This window comes from Agelaius tricolor, unplaced genomic scaffold (assembly GCF_023055355.1).
Source record: "Agelaius tricolor isolate 1412-34295 unplaced genomic scaffold, bAgeTri1.0.p SCAF_18, whole genome shotgun sequence".
NCBI lineage: Eukaryota > Metazoa > Chordata > Aves > Passeriformes > Icteridae > Agelaius > Agelaius tricolor.
The window spans coordinates 7,182,764-7,206,629 of NW_027269278.1; the positions used below are offsets into that span (position 1 = coordinate 7,182,764).

Below are 23,866 nucleotides of genomic sequence, written 5' to 3' on the forward strand. Positions count from 1 at the left end.
GTGCTTAGTGTCCCATTAATTCCACAAATCATGACAAAAAAATAATTCTATGTGTGTTTACCAAAATGCACTTGGACTGAGGGCATTAAAGGGCTGGTTTGTTTCATAGTGATTATCTGTAAAACCTATATGGAAGCAGGGAAAAATTGCCATTCTAAATGTATAGCATTAGTCACTCTTATTAATTGCAAGAAAATAAAACAAAGTTCTTAAATCACTGACTACTGCAGAAAAAAAAATTAGAGATCAGTCTGGTACCAGTTGAAACACCTTCGTATATGAAAGGTAATTGACACCCATTCAGAGAGTGGAGACTCTCTTAGTAGATAAAGGAAAGTTATTTCTCTTTGGAGTACTTCCAATTCTGTGATTTTCAATTTTTTTTTTAAATTATAATAAGATGACCTTCAAAAGAACTAGTCTCCATTCTTTAAAGTTATATATGAGCCATTTGACTACAAAATGAGACAATGCAGAGGGTTATAAGGATTATAATCACTTATATTTAGTCAGCTGATTAATCCAACTGGTCGAGCAGTCTAGTTCTTAAATCATGCTTTTAACAAACTCATCACAGAAAAGCTGGAGTTGAGTGCAGTAGTTTTATTGAAAAAGTCCACAGGTGTGTGCAATTCCTTTATTAAAATGTTTTGAATACATTGGACTAGGAGCAATCGATGATCAAGAGATATTACTTTTTTATACATTTTTATTTCCAAAACTATACAGACATTGGAAAACTTTCCTTTTCCTCCATTTCAATTAATAATAATTCTGTAGTGTTAAGCTATAGGTCTCCCTTTTCAAGCTGCAAGCCCACTTTTCTGGAGGTGGTGTTTTGCATCTTTGACAAATTAAAAAAAAAAACAAACAAAAACCATCAGTCATATTTACATGTGCTTAAGGTTGCATAATTGAGCATCATACAGGTTCTGAAAACCAGTGGTTTTCAGGATTCACCCAGGTGGGTTGAAGGATTTAAATACATACATAACTGCATACATGTGATTTAGTAGCCGAGACACCTTCTGTTCCCTTTTGTTTTCGAGGCTATCTATAAATTCTGTGCTAGCCATGGTAAAGGTTTGTTTTAGTAAAGGTACTCACTGAGTGAAAGCAGCACTGACAACAACTATTGCTGATCAAGGACATGAATGGGCAGAGAATTGTGTGTGTATATACAGTAGAAGGACTAATGTTTCAAAATTAACTTGAAGCTGTTATGTAAAAATAACATCTAGAATAAAAGCTATTTCCTGTACTGAATTAAAGAATAAAAGACCCCCACAAACACTTGAGTAAGGAAAAAAGTGGAGCTCCACATGGGAAAAGAACAATAGAAGCACGTGGATTAAATTCCGAAGCTGATCTTGCAATGTATAATTACTGGAGATTCAGTTGAAATATAGCAACATTAACAATGGGAAATGAAGGCTACAACTGCAGAGAACACATACATTACACTTTATGAGCTATTATATTGGCCAAACAGATTTGTCTATATGTTATTTAGTTGAATCCTTAAGGCTTCTCTAATATCTTGCATGACAGTGCTGTCTGCTTGGATCTTCCATGCATGAGGGAGAGGGGCAAGTTTTCAAGAAAAAAGAAAATTAGGTTTGTCCACATTTCAATTACAATAGCACATCCAGAGACACAAAATAAAAGACATAACTTTATAGTACCTTTTTTCATTTATTTTGGCCCCCAAAAGATGCATGCACTAGGCTTTATGTACTATAAGGTATTGAAATATTTACAGCATTGTACATGTGCTCTTAAAGGGATGGCAAAGGGAAAGGTCTGTTTTCATCTTGGTGGGAGTAGAAGTTCATTTTCCTAGCTTAATAATACCTATTCAAAGTGAGAGATGACTCTTCCAAAAAGAAAAGCCCACAGAGAATAAAGCTATAGCATAATTATAGCCAATGTTAACAAACTGTACAGCACTTTACCTGGGAATTCTCCTCTCTCTCACTCCTATTTGGAATCACAGTATCAACTATTAAGTGATGTTGCTATGCTCCCCTTGTCCTGTCTGCCCGGTTTCTCTCTATTCCAGCAGGTATAGGCGTATATTACCTATCGACATGATTTTATTTTTAAATTATTTTGGCATGTGGAATGGACATGTAATTCACAATAACCTGATGGTATTTTTTGGACAGATGATATGACTGATATTTACGGGATTATGGCACTAAAGAATTCAGATCACTATAAAGCGCATCATAAATACTTCAAGTGGATTTAGGAAACCATCTCTCTAAGAAATTCAGTGAGTAAGGCTCATATCACTGATTTCCTACAGCTTTTAAAGGTACAGATATGATACCCAATAGACCAGGTTGAACAAGCAGAAGGCAGTTGGGAAGAAGATGCGGGCGTAGGAGTCCATTTTGGCGATGCGGATGTGTATTCTGCCGTGCCGCCACGCCCCCGTCCGACAATCCTCAAAGCAGCAAAAAAAACTGGCACAGTCCTTGCCATCGAGACACTCATACCCATACTCCTCATCCCTTTCTTGGAGGTGTGTGGCATTGTTCATTTGAATTGTAGCTGATCGGGGGCGGATGTCGATAGTAGGTGCCTACGGTGGAGTAGCAAAAGATGAAAAGAGATGGTAGAGAGAGAAACTTTGTTATTATCATCAGACCGGTTGGGAATGATGGTCAACATGTGCATGATGGTTCTGTGGGGGATACATGGGAAATTGCTGAGGTGTTCTAGTGGCAAAATTACCTTGAGCTTATTTAAAGCAGTTGCATCATACCCTTTAGAGGAAAGCAGCACAAACCAATCTAAAGTTAACAGCTATGGGAAATCAGCTTCAAAGCTAAACTGACTAAACATGACAGGTTATATGAAACATCCAGGAATGTAATTGATGGTATTTTGAGTTTTTGTTTTAGAGTTTATGTAGCTGCTTGTTATCTGAAGGCAATTTTTGTATTGCACATGAAAGGAACTGAATCAATTGGAAATGCAGGATTTTAGAAGGGGTGGTTCATGTTGAGAAAAAAGAATATGTATACACAGGAAAAAGGCAAAACCTAGGTTTTTTTGAAGATTAGAAGAATCTCTATAAGACTCTCCAATTATTTGAATATTTGCAGCTCACCACCTACTAATGTTCACCAACTAGAAGGTTCAACATGTTCTGAATTTTATATAGTAGCTGTACATGTATATATACATACATATAATTAGAATGAATTGAGCAAGTATTTAAAACACATTCCCTGGGTGAATGCTGGGATGATAGGCATTGAAATTTCATGCTGATAGTCGTTAGAGAAGCATAACAATTCCATTCGATGTATGTAAATTCAATGTCATTTATTTTATGTGGTTTCTTCCCCCCACCACCCCCCCCCACCCTTTAAATTTTTTTTAATAAAATCTCTGCATTTCTGAATGGAGATAAGGTTTCAATGTGGAACACAACTTGATATATTAAGTAATTTTCTAAGTGTGTTGATCCAGTGACAACATTAAAAATCTATATGCATCTTAAACCCTTTCAAAACTCTGACTTTTTTTTTGCAAAATGAACAGCATTTGAGTAATTGATGACATTGAGTTTTTCTCAGGTCAACATCAGAACAGATTTGGCTTTATAATTAGGAGTGAAATCAGAAAGATTAAAACTCCAGGGTCAGAGTTGAGTTCTAAAAGGGTGTATTGCAGGTTTTAGGCTAGCTGGTGCTATTGGATCCCATGGCAAATTGAGAGAGAGGAGCAGAAATGTTTTAATGTTAAACTCCCTTAATTCATGCGATCCAATAATGTTGGTCACTCCTGAACTTATGTAAGTTCAGGACCATAGTGGTATTTGGGCTGCTGAATCAACTCTACAAATTGTTTAGGAATTTGTAACCATTCTACTTAATTAGGAAGTAGCTTGAACAGTTTTCTCATTAATGAAAAGACCAGACAAAACACCACTCTCATCTAAGCTCTACTAGTTAAATTCAGCAGTCGCATGCAGTGAATTTCCATTCCAAAAAGCATTATACCTTGAAGGAAAACATCCGAAGAAGCTTTCATTTTGTAGACAGAAAAGAGAATCAGAGAGTTTTGTTTTAAATTAAAGAAAGGAAAGAAAGAGACAAAAATAATGTAAATTAAAAATATGTTTCTAAAACATGGTAAGTCAAAAATAACTAAATTTATAGAGAGATTGGGATTACAGCAATTGAAACAATTATCTGTAACATAAAATCCCCCACATTTTCAGCTTGTCACTGTCTTGTTTACATCTGGGCCAAAGACATAAGATATCAAACTCCTGTTAGATTTCCATATCCTGAGGGAATTTTAGTCTTTTATGCTGAACTGTTTGGAAAGAGACCATTCACATTTTCTGGAAGCACCTTTGAAGGTAAAAAGTCTTTTTTCTAAGACTTTGCCCTGAACACTACTTTTATCATTTTTAGAATCTGTGACTGGGATTTTGGCAAGCATTTATAGTTCTGTTTCTTCCCAGATGCTCACAGATAGGCCATGTCAAGAATAAGTTATTCCTCCTCATGTGGATGCCTTAAAGTGAACAATTAAATCTGAGGTACATCTAGTTTTGGTCCTTTTGGTCCTGACTGCATAAGACACACAGATACTTTTATTTCCATCTAACACAGAACACATCACTTGATCTTTTTACTTTTTTTTTTTACAGTCTACCTCTCAGCAGCTTTTAAACTTGAAATTATAGGAATAGTATGTAGTGAAAGGTTCCTTAACTACTATTTTTTTCTATATCCATTTTTGTGATGTATTTTAAAACTAAAAGAGAATATTTTCAAAAGTCCTTGAATATGTTAGCAGAGCAAATACAAATTACTTTATTCTTTGTTAGGTGCCTGAAATGGAGATGAAAATACTCTTTATTAATGTAAAACACTTTTCCTTCACGTTTTTCACTTTTTTTTCCTCCTTTGGTTGGTTTAAGGTTGTTTTTTGGGGGTTTTCTCTTTGGTTTTTTGGGGGTTTTTGGGGGGTGTTTGGGTTTGGGGGGTTTTATTGTTTTTTAGGTGTTTGGGGTTTTTTTTGGTAGATGATTAGGCTAAATGTTTTAGAGATTCTAGACAACATATTTTTCAGCTCAGTTGCCAAAGGCAAGGAGAAATCTGTCCTGGACAAAATAAGCATCGAATTCTTAGCCTGTCTGGGCAAAAGCCCAAATTGCTACTGAGGATGTTCCCAGGATTTTTTTTTCTGTTGTTATTTTATACATTATTTTTACTATTGGGTAGCATATATCCATAACTATCGTTATAAACTACTGCAAAATCACTTTCTAAGGCAGAGAAGCAGGTAAATAAGGTAAGAAATATACAAAAAAAGAATTTAAGGAAACAATGGAAAGGAAACAGATGCTAAGGGGAAGTTGGAGAAAACACACCCAAGTTTGAATATAAAGGTTTAACTGTAGTCCTGATAAGCAAGGCAGTCATGTCAACATTGTGGACATAAAATATTGCTAATACTAATAAGAGAAACTGATCTTTTCTATAAAGAGATCTATATATAACATAAATAATGCCTTTGGTAGTTGTGGTTTGCAGAGCACTTTGGTTAAAAAGATCATTATTCTAAGAAATTAGATCTTCTGGCATCCAGAAAGCTGTAATACATGACCTTTGATTCTCAAAGTGAATGTTGGCATTCCTATTGTTACAAAGGATGGGTATATAGGTAATAAAAAAGTATGGAAAATAAGGACAGGTTTAAAGAGGGATTTAAATGCTCTCTCAGAAAAACTTATTAAATTTTAGGCCTTGCTGGTAAAAAGATACGTACTGGGTTTTTCTTCTTTTTGTCTTTATCCTTGCTTGGCTTTCTGTTGCTGACAAAGTAATGCAAAGTTCCATATTCCACCAGTGCAGAGAACACGAAAATAAAGCAGACTGACACAAAAAGATCCATGGCTGTCACATAGGAGACCTTGGGAAGAGATTTACGAGCAATTGTACTTAGGGTGGTCATTGTCAGGACAGTTGTAATTCCTGGTAAATGGACAGAAAAAAACCAGAATAACATTACTTCAAGTAGAAAACTGATTTTGCCAGTTATCTCTCTGTGATTGGTTTTGCAGTGTGCCTGGAGTTCAAACACACAGCAAAGGTATTCAGTAGCACATTCTAGCAGTGAAATGCCAGTTCAGTGGGAGCTTAGAGGATTAACAAGGGTAATTGACATTTTTGCATGGTCACTGCCAGTAGAGTACTTTGGTTAGATGAATTCTAAGAAATTTAATTTAAGGTTTTGGTTTTGCAGTTTACTTCTGGGGAGTTTTTATTTTTTTTTTTGAAAATTGAAGTTTAGGTTTTATGCGCTCAAATCCTTAAACAGAGCAAGAGACAGATTTACGAAAGAGAAGTACTGTGACATGCCTCACCATCCCTTCCCTTTCAGAACATTGTTGCATGTATTGTGATGTGAAAAACATTAAAAATGCATCAGAAGACTTAAAATCTACCACATTTTTTATTGCACTGTTGGATTTACTTTCTTACTGGTGCAAATAGATTAATTCTCAAGAGAGAGACAAGTCTGTTTTGTGTATCTAGGTAAAATTTAAAATAATAGCTGAATGCCTTTATTAATTTTGTACTTCTTTAAAGCAGATTTTATAACCTCTTTCAAAGAGGATGTGAAAAAAAACCAATAACATGCTTAAAGCCTTCTTTTATGGAAGCCACTGGTTGTGTTCCTTCTAGGGAGTCTGAAATGAAAATTGTGTACCCTATTTTTCACTCCAGTGCTCTGTGCTGTGGTTCTGTGAAGAAATGAAAATGCAGAGGGGAAAACTGAAATAATTCTCACTTGAGTGGATTTAATGTAGAAGTAGAAAATGTGTTAAAGTTTCTCTAGCTGAATGTTTCTGCTTTGTTATTTCTTACTCTTTCAGCTGCTTTGCACATGCAAGATTAATTTGGCCTCTTAGTTTATTTGTGGAGCAGTTGCTAAATGTGTAGAAATTTCTAATTCTGATTAATTGCATGTCACATTTTCATGTATAAGGTTTTGGATGCCACCAAATTCAGTTGATGTTTTTTGCCTGAAGTCTGTACTTGATTCTTGGTTTCTAAAGTAGTCATGGTGCTACATTCTCCCCTTGTTAGCACTTGGACATACAGCCAGAAAGGTGGATTCCTTCTTAGTAATTATTTAATTTGTGTTGCCAGTCACCGTGATATGGAAGTAGAACAAGTGAAACTAATGCACCCTGCCTCTAAGCCAGCTGTGTGTCCCCATCCTCTTGATGTTCATAAAAATTCTGCTGTAATCAGAAAAAATGTGAAAGCTTTTATTGTTGACAATCTGCAATAGTCAGAATCTGACATGGTAAAAAAGAAGACATGCAAATATAGCTCAGTTTGTGTTATTCTTTGGAAATTACTGTGTTCCTCTGAATGAGGAGAGGTCATGTGAAGTTGTCTGTTCTCATATTGACAAACTGATGATCTGCACAGGTGTCAGTTAAACATGATAGTGCTTGAAGAAAACAGGAAAGAAAACAGGAACTCACCCAGTGATGTTCTGGCTGGAACTGCATCCTTATTAATCCAGAAAGAGACCCAGGACAAGACAACAATAAGTGTGCAGGGAATGTAGGTCTGAATTGTGAAATAACCCATTCTCCTGCTCAGGTTAAAGAACACAGACATGACTACATAGTCTCCTGTAAAACAAAAGCAGAACAAATAAAATATTATGTTAAAAAACCAACATAAAATTTCTATGTAAGAGCTAGGGCTTTCCTATTCCACATCTGGGTTGTGTGTGCATAAATATTCAAGGGATTCACCAGATGTGCTGGTGGCAAATACACACATACATCTTCAACACAGCTCTAGCTCAGGAACCAGTGGTTTTCCTCACTAGGAAATTTAACAGTTGTGCAGATGAACTCAGGTCTAACCAGGTCATTCCTCCTCACCACACCTGCCTGGTGTGGTCCCCTTGCAGCAGCCCAGGGTGTGGTGTGGTGGGGTCCAGCCTTCCTCCAGTCTCTGTGTCCCCATTAGTGTGCTCCCAGCTCCACTCTCAAGTGCTGGACACTTTCAGATGTACTTCCTAAATTTTTCATGTTCTTAATTGTTCTTCAAGGCTATGCTGTATCAATAATTATTTTTTTTATTTTCCTGCTGATCTTCTGTTGCATTTTCTCCTTTAAAATGCTTTGAATCCACATTTCTTAAGTGACCACAAAAGCTAGGCTAGAAGTTACTCAGGTGTACATAACACATCCTTCTTATTCAGGAGTTTGTGATTGTCTTTCCAGGTTCTCTTCCCCTTTCAAATTGTTAAGTCAATTCCATCTGGGCTCAGGAACACAGCCAAGCTTCAGGTTTTGATGTGGTTTGTTTTTTGTTATTTTAGGTGAGTTTTCTTGGTGTTTTTTGGTTGGTTGGTAGTTTTTGTGAGTTTTTCTGGTTTTGTTGGTTTTTGTTGTTGTCATTGTTGGTTTTGCTTGTGGTTTTTTTCCTAAACTAAAAAAACCTCTAGTTCTTGTCTTTACTTCAGATTCCATCACTCCTGGGAAAAATCTTGATTGCAAAGGAACTACAGAATCCCAGGGTACAAAGGCTTCCTTGCAATTCAGTGAAATGCACCCAGAGAAGTCTCTAATGGAAACAGGATATGGTTTGCAAATTTAGAGTGAGCTAGTTTTCCAGCATTATCAAAGAGTGGCTAATGCAAGTTCTGCTTAGATCAGTACCTTTAGTTAATGTTGAGTTCCTTCTTTTCTGGAATTTAAATTTCTCCCAGAATAATCCCTTTGAACCTGACCACAGAAGAAACTTCAGAAATATTTTTCAACTGGTGCTTCTTTGTAACTTTTTTTTTAATTGAATATCCATATTCCTGGGATTGACTGGCTTTAGTTTAACTATATTATGTTACAATTAAACCAAATACATAAAGCCCCCAAATTTTATATATGCAGTTTTTAAGGTGATGCATCTGAATATGAGCAAACAAGTGTGATAAGTACACTCTGATGATTTTCTTCAGTCACAGATACTTTGCATTGTATGTGCATGTCCTTCAAATACCAAAGAAGTCCAGTCAACCTATCAAAAACCAGCACTCAGCAGCAGCACTGCAAAGCTGAAGCCATAAAATTACAGTGTGACTCATTCTTCATCTCTCTGGATCATATATTAACTTCCTAAGGAGTGATTTTTTTTTCGGTTGTTGGAATTATCCCTTTATTCATTCACCTTCATATATGCTATTAATAGCATTCCTATTTCAATTTTATTCTGCTATGATATGGTAGAGTCACTTTAAGCAGTAGCTGTTTTACTTCCATGCAAACATTTTTAAAGAGAAGGATTTTGTGCTCACTGTTATTATATCAATTTAATGGGACAAAGAATTTCCAGAAGAGATGAAATATAAACCCAAATATAGATTAGAACAGAAAAAGGTACAAAAGACCCAGAATTGAAGTTTAAAATGTGGATGTTTTATTGCTGTTCTTGTTTCTTTCTACTGAAGTTCCAACTGCTATGGGCTCTTTTGGAGTAGAAGAGTGAGGTACCAGATCCCAGGTAACTACTTGCTCCTTATTTTTTGTCCTATTCTTGTACAGGTCTTTTTGCCCAACTGTTTGGCAGCAGTAGCCCTTCTGCCTTGTACTCAGAGGAACAGAAAATATCAGACTTCAGTATACAAGCCATAACTTTCCTATAGGTATTAGACTTAAATCCAAAACTCAGTATCTGTGCTGAGAAGAGCTAAATAGAGATGGACCAAGGCATAGTGCAAGCCCTCCCTCACACACTGTCCTTGTTCAACAGCTGGGTGTGCAAACCCAGCCCAGGAGTGCTGTGGAGAACATATGAATAAACATCTGTGTGTGTAGAGAGAGAGCATCCTTAGTCCTTCTATTTTATAGACTATTTCCAAATACTTCTGGTTTTTTGTTTGGTTTTAGTAGTGATCCCCTGGTGTCAATGGAGACTTGTCTGAATTTTTCCCTTAACCCAAGAAATGCTTTTTATACAGTAAATTATTATAGTTACATTTTTACAGTATTGTATGCATTATTTTAATATTTTTGTTGCTGTTCATTACATAATCCATATGACCTTTTAAAACATGAACCAAACTGGCCAAAGGGATATTCCACACCCTGGGATGTCTTGCCCAGTACACGAGCTGGGGGAGTGGGCTGGGCTTATCAGTCTTTGCACCAACTGCATTGTGCATCACCTGCTTCTCTGGGGTTCTGTCACTTTCTCCCCTTATTGTTGCAGTTATAATTAGTGTTATTTACATATTTCTAATAATAGTAACATTTTATTTTAATTATTAAGTTGTTCCTGTCTCAGCCCATGAGGTTTACCTTTTCTTTCTCATTCTCCTCTCCACTGGGGAGGGGTGGTGGGTGGGAAGTGGGTGAGAAGCCACGTGTACTCAATTGCCAGCCAGGGAAAACTGTGACAACAATGAGATAAGGAAAAGAGGACTAAGTGCTGCAATGCTCCAGAGAAGTATCTTGCTGGGATTGCCAAGTTTACTTAAGTGATGTTGGAATGATATAACAGCAGGTCTTCTGAGAATTTGAATTAAAAAACAACTCTGAACATAGAAAATAATGCAAGACCTGAGATGTGAAGTTTAGGATTCAGTCTCAGTTGTCACAACACATACATCCAAAACATCAAATGCATTAAATCCCATGTGGAACATAGACTTGACAGTGCTTTGCTTTAATCACACCTTTCTTGATGGCATCTTGCCCCAGCCCTGTTTTTATCCAGATTTGGTTTATTTTCTGGCTTTATTCATGCACGTCTCAGCTCTTTAGCTGAGACCAGTTTAAATACTCTGTTATTTTCAGATTATCTCTGTGCCTCAGGTGATTTTTCACTCCTGGTGTGATGCCTGCATGAAGCTGTCAAACTAAGACATTAGTTTAGTTAAAAATGGCTAGACTTGATCCTCAGCATAATGTCATTTATTAGTCCTCACTTGGCAAATTTATAATCTTTTCATTACTACTTCATCCTCTCTCCCTGAGCTCTGTGTCTTGTTTGTCCACTATTGTCTGCTGCAGCAAGAAAGCTCCTCAGACTGCCAGATTGCTGTTTGGAGCACTAATACACTTTTGGAGTTTTCTAGAAATGAATGATAGTGCAACCTGACAGTATCTGTGTAAGACAACACACTTAAACCCTCAACATTTGGCATTGTAATCAGAAGATTTTGGATTATTTAGCCATTCACCAGAGACCTTACATTCATATTGTCCATTCTGAGGTATATTTCTATGACGTCTGTCTAGAAAATAACACCTCCGTAATTTTGACCTTCTAAGAAATACAAAATTTCCCTGGAAAAAATAATCTTATTACACTGAGGAGTGTAATAACTGATCCCTTAAATATTGACACCCTTCCTCTGTTTCTCTGAATGTGCACATTTCTGCTATTCCTTTGTAGTGATCTGTGTTTGTATCTGCATGTAGACAGACATAGTCTTCATCTGAAGACACACTAGCAAGTTAACCAGTTTCTTCATGGAAAGGACAATGAATTATATTTAATGACATATATTTAAACCAGAATGCACTTCCTCAGGACAATGATATCCAGGTCATATTTATCCTCATGTATAAATGCTCATATCATATTTTCTGCTAAGTGCATTATTTCTCCCAGTTATATTTGGAAGATCAAGAGATGCAGAGCAGTGTTCTGACTTGAGACACAGCATCTTCATGCTGCCACACTGAATGGGAAATTGAATATTTATCTTGGTGCACACAGAGGAAGTATATGAACTTTAAGTCGTTTCCAGAGCAGGAGATAATTTGAAAATTAGATTAATTAATCAGTATTCAGTGCTTGTGACCTTAGTAAACCCTTGCAGAAGGTTTTATTTCTGACAGACCTGTTCCATCCTAATTTAGACAGCCTCATAGCAGTCTGTATGAACTTTGGAAATCGTGGTCTTCCTCCTACCCTACACTTGTGTGACATAGTGATTTGAATACCAGGATTCTGTCCTACAGCAGGGGAAGTGAATTCCTGATTTGAGCACCATCTGTGCACATGTGCTGGCCTGGGTCCCAAAGGTTCAATAGCAGGAATTAGTCGTGCCAGGAAGCACAGCCAGGGGGAATGTACACTGTGCTTAAGTGATTTAATCAGCTCACTGGGTGTGAGCCTTCATTGCTCCCTGGTTGAAGAGTCGTTTATACCTGTGCAAAGTGAATGGGGAATTACACCCATTAGCGCTCTCTTTATGCATGTTTAAGTGACTGTGCAAAGTGTAAGGTACTGGGGAAAAAAGCCTCTAATTTGTACTCAGAAGTGATTTGGTAGCTAGTGCAAATGCAAGAGAAAAGAACACTTTTATAACACCACAAGAAATTGGTGTCTTAATGATAGTTCAGGTAGCAGCACTTAGAGCTAGGACTGTTTCATACTTAGTATTGTGAGATTCCTTCTGTTGTTTAAAATACTGTAGGACTTAAATTATTGAAAGAACTGCAGAAGAGCTTCAAAAATCATATATTAGCCACACAGTCAAGTTACTTGTATGTGTTAGTTGAGTTCATTCTCAGATGGTTTTTGACTGGGGAAAATTCAGTGTTTCATTTCTGTTCAGGATATGGAGTTTTGAACAGGGAAATTCAATTAGGTGAAGGGCTGGCCTTGTTATGGGTTTACACTATTAAGTCATTCATGGCTAACTTAAAAGCTTTGGAAAACAGTGAGTGTGTGCATAGACATGTCCATATGAATGAGGGTTTTGGGAGTTTATAAGACTTCATTTCTCTCTGTTTCTTACAAAGCTACACACCACTCTGAACGGCACCACAGAAACAGAGGGATGGTAGAAGTGGCTCTCTTCTCAAACTGTGTTTGTTCCTTTATATATTCTCTACCTAAAATGTCCAGAATTTCTTTGTGCTGCTGAGAGTTTACAGCACATGAACTCATCACCTCATGCTGACTCCAGGGTGTCAGGGGTTTCATTGTGGAGATCTTCTCCCCAAGTAATGAGAAGTCTTCTATCCCTGGGTCTGAACAGGATTTTCTTTGAGTGTGTAGTTATCTTAAATATTTTTGCCAATGTTTAGTAGTATAAAAATCAATATCTGTTTTAGTAATTCTGATAATGTTTATAATGTAGAGCTTTTTGTGTTTAAACTTTTAAAATATTTGGAGAAAACAAATTATGTAGGAGAACATTGGTTATGAATCAATAATTTCCAGCACAAGCTACCAGGTACCTTTATTATATCCTTTAAAATCTAAAGTTTTTCTCCGCTACATGAATTTGTTAAACTGCCAAAAAAAGCCAGATAGGAGAAGAGTAATGCACTATCCAGACTCGCCCAGAATTTCTAACAATTATTTGCTCCTTAAGAACAGATCAACTTACTAAAAACTAGGATTGACATAGGTTACAAATTATATGGTATGTAATAGGCACAGTTTTGTATGTGCAGCAAATACCAACCACCTGGTCCCTGCAGACAGAGATGCACCCACTGTCCGGATTCCCAATGGGCTTTTAACCCCCAAATTTACACAGAAACCATACAGAGAGGGGCAAGCACTTTTTAAAATATTTCTTTAAAGGGACATGTGAAAATAGAGATAGAAATGGAACCTTTTCTCAAAATTATTTCATATAAACAGCTATATAAATAAATGACATGCTTCTAAATGGGAAACCCTAACCAGTTCATCTTTCTGGATGGAGTATACGTAGGGGAAAAAGCAAAAACAAAACCTCGTGCCACAGGAGGGCACTGTCACCTCAGAATAGAAATGAGAAAAGCTTGCAAGTCTGCCAGTGGAAAACCAAATCTTAAAAATTTCTAATTATTCTTGTCATTGAATGTTTATAGAAGCACTGAAATGGTACAACTGACTTGTGTTGGTCTGGTATTAGAGGAGAACTTTTAAAGACCAAACCAAGTCTTGTGTGATAGAAATATCCCCAAAGTAGCATCACCTTTGTGCTACAAGTAATGAATATAAACTGAATCAATTGTTAATGAAGAACAACTGTGGCAGCAGAATTTATCTTCTTTTCCTCATAAATAGCTAATAGATACATCCTTGTTGTCTCTCTCTTTTGCTGTCAGCATGGCCAGCAGTCTCCTTTTCTATTAGGCAGAGAACACAGCTAGTGCTCTTGGTTTATTTTCAAAGAAGGAATGGTAAATGGTACTTTGATGGAATAGATGTGTTTTCTTGGGTTTAGTCATGGTACCTGGAAATACCATTAAAACCGTGGTGCATGATGTCTCTGAATATCTCCTGTAGGAGCTTCTAAATCTCTCTAGTTCTTAAAAAGTTGCTGGATTAGTACAGGCTATAAAAATAATAGTAAATGGGGCCAGAAGCATTCAAAATGCATCCTTCATCAAAGAGTTAGGCTTGGTGTCATTTCTAGACAGATATACTGCAATAAAAGAAAATATCTAATTGGTAAACTTGTGGGTCACTGCTTGTAAAGCAGCTGATTTCCTTCCCACTGTGTGCCCTCCTGGCACGCTGGAGGGCAGTGAGGTTACCCAAAAGCTGCTGCAAGTGGAGAGAAAATGAAAGAAAAAGAAAGGAATATAGACAAGCTTTTTCTCTTTGATGTCAAATCAGGTGTTGGTACCGAGCTCTGGTCTATGTTCTGCTCAGCAGTGGCTGAGGCAGATCCCTGCCCCCAGAAAAGGCAGGAAAAGCAGAGAATGGGAGTCAGGAATCAGACCTCTACCAGATCAAGCAAGTATCAGACTGTGGATTATATTGTACAGTACAGCTCTAATCTAGGATGAAAAATCACATAAATAGCTTTAGATTGGTATTAGTATTTGTCTTGATCAATCTTCATTTGGTTTTTGTGCCCATCTCCTATCTTGCCCTGACAGGGTCTATATTTGGAGTTCTGGCATTTACTGTCTTGGTGAGGGTACTGAGTCAGCCTGCAAATACAGTTCAGTGGGATGTCTTACAGTGTTACAGTGGCAGAAAGAAAACATGAGATTGGTTCTAAAGACACAGTTTTCTATAAGAATTCAGATTTGACTTATTCCAATAATAATCTTGTGTGAAACCTCAAGTGACCTATTTTTTTTTCATTTTCCAACAGATCAGAATATTCATAAGTCTAAGTTCAGTACCAATGTCCTTCTAAAACTGGCCTTTTGTCACATGGAAAAATTATATTCTCTCTTACAGTGCAATGTTTTTACATACATGGCACAAAAATAATTTTTGCTGAAGTACTTGATCACTGGGTGCATGAATTAATTTCCTTAAAGACAGGACAAATTTGATCGCAGTACCAATCATAGGCTGATAGGTATGAGATTTATTTGTTGCCACAGCCAGAAATGAGAAGTCTGGAGAAAAGGTAAAACCAGAGGGAACACTGTTCACCAGAAATCTCCTTATCTCATTCTTTGCCAAATGCCCTTTTGTTCCTTCTGTCCTTCAGAGGTTTTTGTTCTTTTATTGACAGATTTTTAGACTGTACAAGGGCCAGAGAGTTAAATAACTTGAGTCTCTTCCTTTCCAAAAATGCTCAATAATCTCTTTCCCTCTGAGGTTTGGCTGCAAAATACTACTAATTGTGTTATAGAGAAGTCATCATGTGAAGTGATATAAAATGGTCTAAATGTTTAGCCTTTAGGACACAGAAAGAAAATAGGCCATGGCATTGCAGGCATTTGCTTTTAACAGACTTGCACATGGAAGCAGTGCCATTCCCTACCTGACTGCTGGCATTACATAAAAATGGGGTGAGCCATGGTCACTGCTGGTACAGCACAGCAACTGTACTGAGTGATTTCCCCAAAAAATCTAATAATAGCAATTCTTAATATCCATTTCTAAGCTGTGATTATAGTTTGATTATGCAATGAGGTAAAACAATATTAAGATTTTGACAAAGCTTGCACAGTAGTCCATTTATATAAGATTATCTCTGGGATTCAGATAGCTGCAAGCCTGATTTTCAATTTACATTCCAAGGGATGAATCCTAACTGCATTGCACAGCTGGATGGAGGGCAGGAGATGGGAGGAGATCTGCTATTTTTTTTTTTTTGATGCAGTTTTTAAAAAGTGAGGCAGTAAGGTGCATGTCTGTGTGTTAATGTCTGCCATTAAACACCTTGATTTCCTGTGGGAGCAGGCAGAAGAGAGCTGCAATTAGTTGATGTTTGTGAAATGACAATCTCAGCGGATGAAACTTGTGCAAAATGAGATGAATCATTACACTCATCCAAGCAAGAGAAATTTCTTTATGTATGACGTGACTTTCTGCCCAACAGTTCTGGATTTTGTTTGGTCCTTGGCCACTCATTCCACTTGAAACGCTGTTTTCTCAGTTCATTTGACAGAATGTGTTCCGTTTCTCATTAGTTTCTAATTATAGGAGGAAATAATGTAATGACACTAGGCAGTAATTAAAATCTATTACTGTTGTCTGCACCTACTCTTTGGAATCACAGAGACATGATTTAGCCTGAGAATTTTTTGTTGCTGAAAAATGTCAGTATGTGGAAATGTATTGAATGGGCACTTAGGTGTGTTTGTTTCTAAGGTTTTATCTGTAAATGCCAGAAGTCTGAAAGGAAAATGAACATTACTGACTGTGTGTGTTTGCCCATGATATGATTTTTTTTCGAGTTTGCGACATAATTAAAAGCAATTTTTTTTGCTTGTCTGTGAAGGTGAATAAGCTATTACATTGGCATTAGCAAACACAGGAGGGCTTTTAGTGTGCAGGATTAGTATTCAGATGTGACAGCAGCAATAGCTTGCAACTTCTGTGACTGAACCATGATGCTCCAGGATGCAAATAATCTTCAAATTATAGTGCGCTCTGTTGTCTTTCCCTTTCCTCCTTGCCTAGGAAGCATCAACCAAGGATGAGAGCTCAGTGTCTCATCTCGGAATGCTCAGGAGTTGTTCAGGTTCTAAAGAACCTCTTTGACTGACTGCAATAAAGTCCATCCAGTTCAGAGGTTAGAAAATGTGAGGATTACAGGAAATAGCAAGTCAAGAGAGAAAGAGAGTCACCATTTCCAGACAGCAGCACCAGCTGGGGTGTTGTTCTGTCAGGAATTTTGCGGTTCCTGACACATCCTGTGTCTTTGGCTTTTTTGGATGTCTGGTTGCTATCTGAATACCTCAAGAAAAGCTGTCTGCTTCAAGAAAATTATGCACCTATAGCAGGGCTCTGTGCATCTTTAAAATAATGACTTGCTCAATTTTGATTATTTAACCTATTGCTATAATAATTCCGGTTTTGATATAATGTAGTCATCAATGTAAGCAACTAAGTGTTTTATTATAATAAAACATTAGACTACATATATTATATTACATATTTCATTGATTTCAAGGTATCCAGATGGTATAACCACTTTCTGACAGCATCCAAACCTTCCTGCTGCAGGAAGAACTGGAAATAACTTCTGTTTCTGTGCTTCAAAGCATGAAGTATAACACGTCCCTGGTACTTTAGATCAAACACACTATCAGAATTATGAAATGGCATGGAATAAGGATTGTCAAAACTATGTAAATTCTATCATGTTGAAATTTTCAACAGTTCATGTCTGAGAAAGAAAGCACCAAATTGTGCTTGTTTTTATTTTATGGGATGGCAAAGCACAAGATTGATACCATACCATGGGTCTACATATTTGGACTTTCTAGGCAACTCTGCAAAGAGTTTGTCTGAAAAGAGAGTCTGGGCAAGTCCAGGGGTAATAAGAGAAATATAAGATGTAAAAATGGGAATTAAATAAAAGTGACACTTTAAGGTCTAGGTTAAAAACTGCAAATATAAATTAGATACAGGCCTGTTTGGTGAGTGCAACGAGGCAAAAAAAAATCAAGTATTTAATAATGTTGGTTTAAATAACAGCAGTCCTACAGACATGTTGGAGAACTCCCTTGAAATTAGTACTGTTTCATGAGCTTTGTGCAAGTCCTGGTTGCTGAAATAACTGCAAGTGACTAATATAGCTCATAAACATCCCTTCTCAGATTTGCTTTTGTATCTTTGTGAATTGCCTTGCATGGCAGAGGTCATTCTTGAATTCCTCTGAATGCCTTTCATTAGGGGAGGAGAGGAATTTGAGGATACAGTACATTTAATCTTTGGTTTTGATGTTTCCAGTTATTTTCAGGGCCAGGAGACAGTAATACATAACCTGGGGCTGCAATAAAACTTGATGTTTCCTTCTCCCTCCTCTGCAGAGGAGAGAAGGCATGACTGCATGGAGGCAACGTTCTGCAGGGGAGCTCCAGATTTCACAGATTCATCCTGTCTGAACGCCCCAGCAGAAGAAATATTTATACAAGGAAATACCACTCAAACACCAGCATCTCACTTCCAGTGGGTGCACAGGGAGATGACTGGGAAGACAGTACCATAAACAAAGAGCCCAAGGGGTGCTGGGAGGGAGGGATACATCTGCTTTTATTGCTCAGCTTCCAGCATTAGGCTGACTTTTTTTTTCCTTTTTTTTTAGTATTTCAATTCCATTTATTTTTAACTTCCATTAAATATTTTAGGACACTTCATCAGTGGATATTTAGTTTTAAACCCCCAGAAAACCAATTCAACTAACCAAAAAAAGACTAAATTTTACTTGAGTATGAGAAGGCAAAACATCAAAGAGCAAAAGTTATACAGACCAGACTCAAAGCAGAGTGGTAACCTACCACATGTCCTGGGCTTCAGAGAGCTCAGTAAGAAAAGAAAACACCTTTGAGCACAAGAACCCAACGAGGATAACATCATAAAATGTAAATAGTCCTGTTGGAAAACACTGTGTGCTCACTCCCATGTGAGCTGTGCTTTTCTAGAAGGCTATACAGGAGCAGGCTGTTCCCATTAGTAGGCATGTTCAAGAAGGGTGCCCGCCTCACAGGATTTAGATCAGTAGTTACATTTTTCCTTGAACTGAGCTCAGTAAAAGGAATATATCAATTGCATGAAGTCACGTGTATTACAGAAATAAGTGATGTGTTACATATATTACTATATTACATAGAGGCATATCTATGTGACTTCTGCTTTTAAAATACCACAAATCCTACATACAAAAGCTCAGAATGAAAGGAAAAATATTTTCACTACATGTATCTGGGTCTGTGTTTAGTTTGACTTGTTTGAGAGTAACTCATTTATTGTCAACATTTTGTAATCATCTAAAATCTGTTAAAACCATGCTTTAAAACCACAACACATAAAGAGATTACCAAATTCCCTAGAAGAAAGTGCTCCAGATTTCACATCTATGACTATTAAAAATATGATGTTCTTACTGTTGGTGTTTAGAACTACTCTAGAACAGTTTTTGATAAAAATACGATGAATATATTTCTTTTTATGTTTGAGACATTGTTCTAGAGGAGACTGTTGTGGACCAGTATTTGAGAGGCAAACATGGTTTTCATTCTCCTGCTATCAGTTTGCCTGAGGACAAGGCCTGCTCTGTGTGCAGATTTCAAATTGTTTCTCGTTTATTAAGTATTTTGTCTTGCAGAAACCAGGTGCAAACCTTCAGCAATGTGCAATTTAATCTTGTTCACTATCAGAGGTAGCAGCAGAAACATCCACTGGCAAAAGTAGGTGTTGCAAAATTGTCTGAGGTGTGATTGGTGAGGAAATGAAATGGAAAAAAACCTAGCTCTAATAGAACAGTTATTTATATGCTAAGAAAGGAGATGGCAATTGTATTTGGGTGTGTTTTTAACCTCTTTAGCTTTCTAGGAGGATATTATTGACATTAGATAAAAAGTAGAAGTGTTGAAGGAAAGAAAAAAGCCTTTAAAAACACTACATCTTTAGCTATTGGAAGGGGGAAAGAAAGGATTTTTAAAATCAGAGAAGAAATAAAGACACTGAAGTAGAAGCAACTAGATTATTATTAAAATAGCAAATAAATGTAAAGTTTAAAAAACCATGGAAGGTGTTCAAGAAACTGAGAAAGAAAAAGCGAGAAACTATGAAAAATGGCAAACAATGAGATGATGTTCTAAAACTGTACTTAATACCAAGAGCAAGGCCACAGGCCTGAAGGGAGAAACAGAGATAAAGAGGATGCTTGGTTTGAAGATCATGCCTCAAAAGAGACAGCTATGAATCATGAATAATTTATACCCAGTATTGCCATTTGAAGTCAAATAGATCAAGCTTAGGACGTGAAAAAAATCTTTAAAGACTACAGATAATCATCTTGAAGCTTTAGTCAGCAACTTCACAGATAGAGGTAGATCTTCTAGGTGTATGTAATCACCCTAGTCCAAATCCTACAAGGTATTTAAATGGCTCTCTCTTTTCAAGAGGAGACCTTTGAAGAAGTATTTGTTTCTCAGACAGACATATTCAGGATAAAAGTTCACAGCTACTACAAAACTGGTTCCCCTGGGAGTCCCTATTCCATGTCACAGTGTGTATTGCCATCACACTGTATGTTTTCAGGCCCGAAAGTGCAACCTCTTAATGTCATCTTGAAAGTGAGGTTACAACAATGTGTACCCATTATCCATGGGTAATGTTTTTTTTTAAGGCTTTTTTTCTTTTAACATTTTAAAATGTTATGTCCTGGGAAGCTTTTAAAAATTAACTGGCAACTGTGGATCCAAAGCACTGTGAGACATGCAGAGAAGGATTGATTTTGGAGTCCCACAGGACTGTGGTGAGGGAGTTGTGCTTTGAGCTGTACCCTGTAGGCTGGGCTGCACCCTCCACATGGTAAAGTGATTGATGGCCCTGGAAGCCAGATCTCTGGGGGGCCTCCTATGTTATATCTTTAGAAGTTTGGGTGCTGTGTTTGTAGAAGAGAGGTAAGGCTGCAACAAGTGACAGGCATCAGAAAAGGTTGATAGGCTCCAAAGTGTCTTTCAAAGTGTTTCACTCTTTCTACAGAAAACACTTTGTTTTGCTCTTTGTTTTGATCTTTCTACAGAGGTTGCCAGACTTCAGGGCAGGGTGAGAGGTTGGATGCAGAAATGATGCAGTGGTCTTTCACTCTAGGACAGTCATGATGTTACCTCAGGTGCCATAAAGAGAGAAGGATACTCAAAGCCTGAGGCAAAGCAATAAAATTGCAAACACTAACTTCTCACACCCAACAAAATATTTGCTTTGAAGGGGCTCATGAGTTTCCTGAAAGTGATGTAGCTATGGAAATGCCATCCAGTGTTCTTCAGGAAACAGAGATCCCCACCAGCAAATGCAGCTCTGCTCCTCCATGGTGCCATGCCCAGCAGCAGGGGCTGATCCTGGCCCAGCTCTGCTGGCCACGTTCCCTAGGAAGCATTTTGCTGTTCATGTGCACATAGTGCAGCTGGGGAGAAGGAGTAACCCAAAGAGCATTGAAAACACTGCCTTACTCTTTCATTCTACTGAATTCAGAGGCTTAATTTGTAACATGACTTTCAGTTTTTAATGTATCAATGATAGTGGTGTTTTCCAATTGCATCCCAGCAGCTCTCAACCAGATCAATTTTAAACATTTTATTATTTCTAGAAGTTCAAAAGAAGATGACTGCTGGTAGTTTTTGATAAATACATCTTGTACTGATGTAGTTTCCTCCTTGTTTTTTGATCCTAACATCTCTATGTGAACACATTTTTAAGCCAAATGAATGTTGGAAAACATGAATACAGGTATAAACAAAGTTCTTCAAGCAGCTCTCAATATGAAAGAATTCATCTGTTGTTCATTTGTATTACCTTGAGCAAGCAACCTTGATTTTGGAATACAATTCTACTATCATGGGAATGTTATCTCAAAAAAAAAAGAGTTTGTATCTCCCAAGTTTACATTTCCAGTGTAAATGAATTGTCATAAAATTAATGCTCCTCATTGTGCTTTTCTGAAAAGCTACTTTTTCCTTTAAATTTGTTTTTATATTGTTTTGTAAGATTTTTTTTCCATGGGTAGTCCCTGATATTCTCTAATAATAAATTCTTTTGACAAAATTTTTTACTTTTCTTGTCACCAAAGGTACATTTTTTTTCTCAGAATAGAAAGATATCCAAAGGTTTTCCTATACCTATACTTGATGGTATGCTAGTTTTTTCTCTAAATATTGTCATAGAGTTGTTGACAATCCTTGTTTTTCAAAATAAAAATGGGAAGAAAATTAATTTTCTTCATTTTCAATAATATTTTTTGCTTTTTCTAGGGTGAAATCAAATAATAGAATTACTCAAGAATATTTTTTCTTAGCTCAAACCCTTAGCACTAGAGCCAAGTGGAGTGGCAGTATTCTGTCACGAGTGCCCTGGTTACTGCTCTTGCATTTGTATAACCAAAGTCAATAAATGCAGTTTCAAGATTCTGCTGTTTCCCCTTAGGATTTTGTAATCCTAAGGGGGACAATCCACCAGCTCAGTTTCAGACCAGACATTTGCTACCATAAGATAAGAAAGGAAATTTTGGTGAATTACAAGGATGGTTGAAAACATTCAAACTTGTTTTCCTCTGGTTTTGCTTAAGTATTACTGGGTAGCAACAGAAGATAATCAAATCAATGCATTTTCTTTGTTGACTGTGTGTTTTTGCATTTTGCCATAGTAGAGGAGGAGTGTTAAGAAAGGTCAAATAGTTATTGCTGTTTGTAATTGGAATTGGTAAGGTCTCAACACACTGTAGGACTTTTGGAGGGAGGCAAAGGAAGTGAGGTGTTGGGGGATGTTTTTAACCTGTGCACTGAGAATGGAAGCAAGTTTGTATGGGGGGTTTGTTACCTACACAGTTTGACTCCCCTTCCTCTTCAAAGTCATGCTCTCAGATTAAAATAGAAGAAATTGAGCTCCAATCAACAAGAGCACATTATTTGCATTCATCAAAATTTTTCAAATTTGGTCAATTTTTGGAACAATAGGCAAGAAAGAAAAAATAACAATTACTGAACACTTTCATAAACATTTCTAGTCTCTAGCATTAAGACACACAAAGGGTGTTGTGGCACTTTATGCATTAAATCTTGAAAAATATTTTCAAATTCTCCTATATAGGGCATGATACAAGCAAGTATTATTACATAAATTTTATCCTGCAGCTCTTTAGCCTTAATTATGCAATCTTCTTGAGAGTAGCAAAGAACTCACTTAATAGACTGTATCACTTTTTGAGATAAGTGGCATATTTTTAGCTTCTGTAATGTACGTTGAAATGAGGGCAATTATGCCTTGTTTCAAAGACAACAGTTAAAACACACACTATTTACAATTCAGAATTTGTTTTAACAATACAAAATGAGGGAGTTAATGTTTGGGAATATACAATGCTGATGACAGCTATTTGAACATTAGACCATGCTTAGTGTTAGGCTACTATATTCCTCTGTTGAGAATGTGTTGTCAGTCTTGTAGGATGGGATATGGAATTGTAGGTAACATGTATCTAAAAATGTAAGTAGAATATTTTGTAGTCACAAAGTACAGCAGAGAGTTTCAGTAGGTTGTACATCATCTACACATTTTCATTTAACACCCTAGTGTATTCTTTTTTTGTTTCTCCCATTTTATTTGATACAAATAATTAACAATTAAAGCTCACTGTGAAGGTCTCTTCCAAGTTAGTGATGTTAATTTAGTTTTATTTCCTTTTTCCATGTCTTTTTCTAACATATGGCTGAATTTGAGTATTATTAGCTCCTATGGATGCTGCCTGGCTCTTGTTACATGTGACACAGACTTGTATGTCTTATTTCCAACCAGCCTTTCAATGATATCTATTCAAATACAGTGACAACAAAACAGCATCTTAGCTAAGTAGGTTACTAAAAATGCAGTGTAATGACAGGGGTTTGAGAAACTAGAAATTGCACTTGCAAAGTGAAGGGATTTAA

The 23,866-nt window shown here is 36.8% G+C and overlaps 1 protein-coding gene across 2 annotated transcripts in view; it reads right to left on the bottom strand.

Annotated features, from left to right (window-relative positions):
* Window positions 1–588: 588 nt before the first annotated feature.
* The window catches only part of GABRG2 (gamma-aminobutyric acid type A receptor subunit gamma2), a 61,713-nt gene continuing 38,435 nt past the window's right edge, over window positions 589–23,866 (bottom strand). Inside the window, exons 7-10 of one of the 2 annotated variants that reach the window (XM_071443135.1) lie at window positions 7,535–7,687; window positions 5,803–6,008; window positions 4,020–4,043; window positions 589–2,590 (exon numbers count right to left, since the gene is read on the bottom strand). In XM_071443135.1, coding sequence (XP_071299236.1) covers window positions 2,315–2,590; window positions 4,020–4,043; window positions 5,803–6,008; window positions 7,535–7,687 — 659 coding nt within the window. In that variant the 3' untranslated portion in view covers window positions 589–2,314. The remainder of the gene's footprint in view (window positions 2,591–4,019; window positions 4,044–5,802; window positions 6,009–7,534; window positions 7,688–23,866) is intronic. The other variant, XM_071443136.1, reaches the window with a different exon arrangement.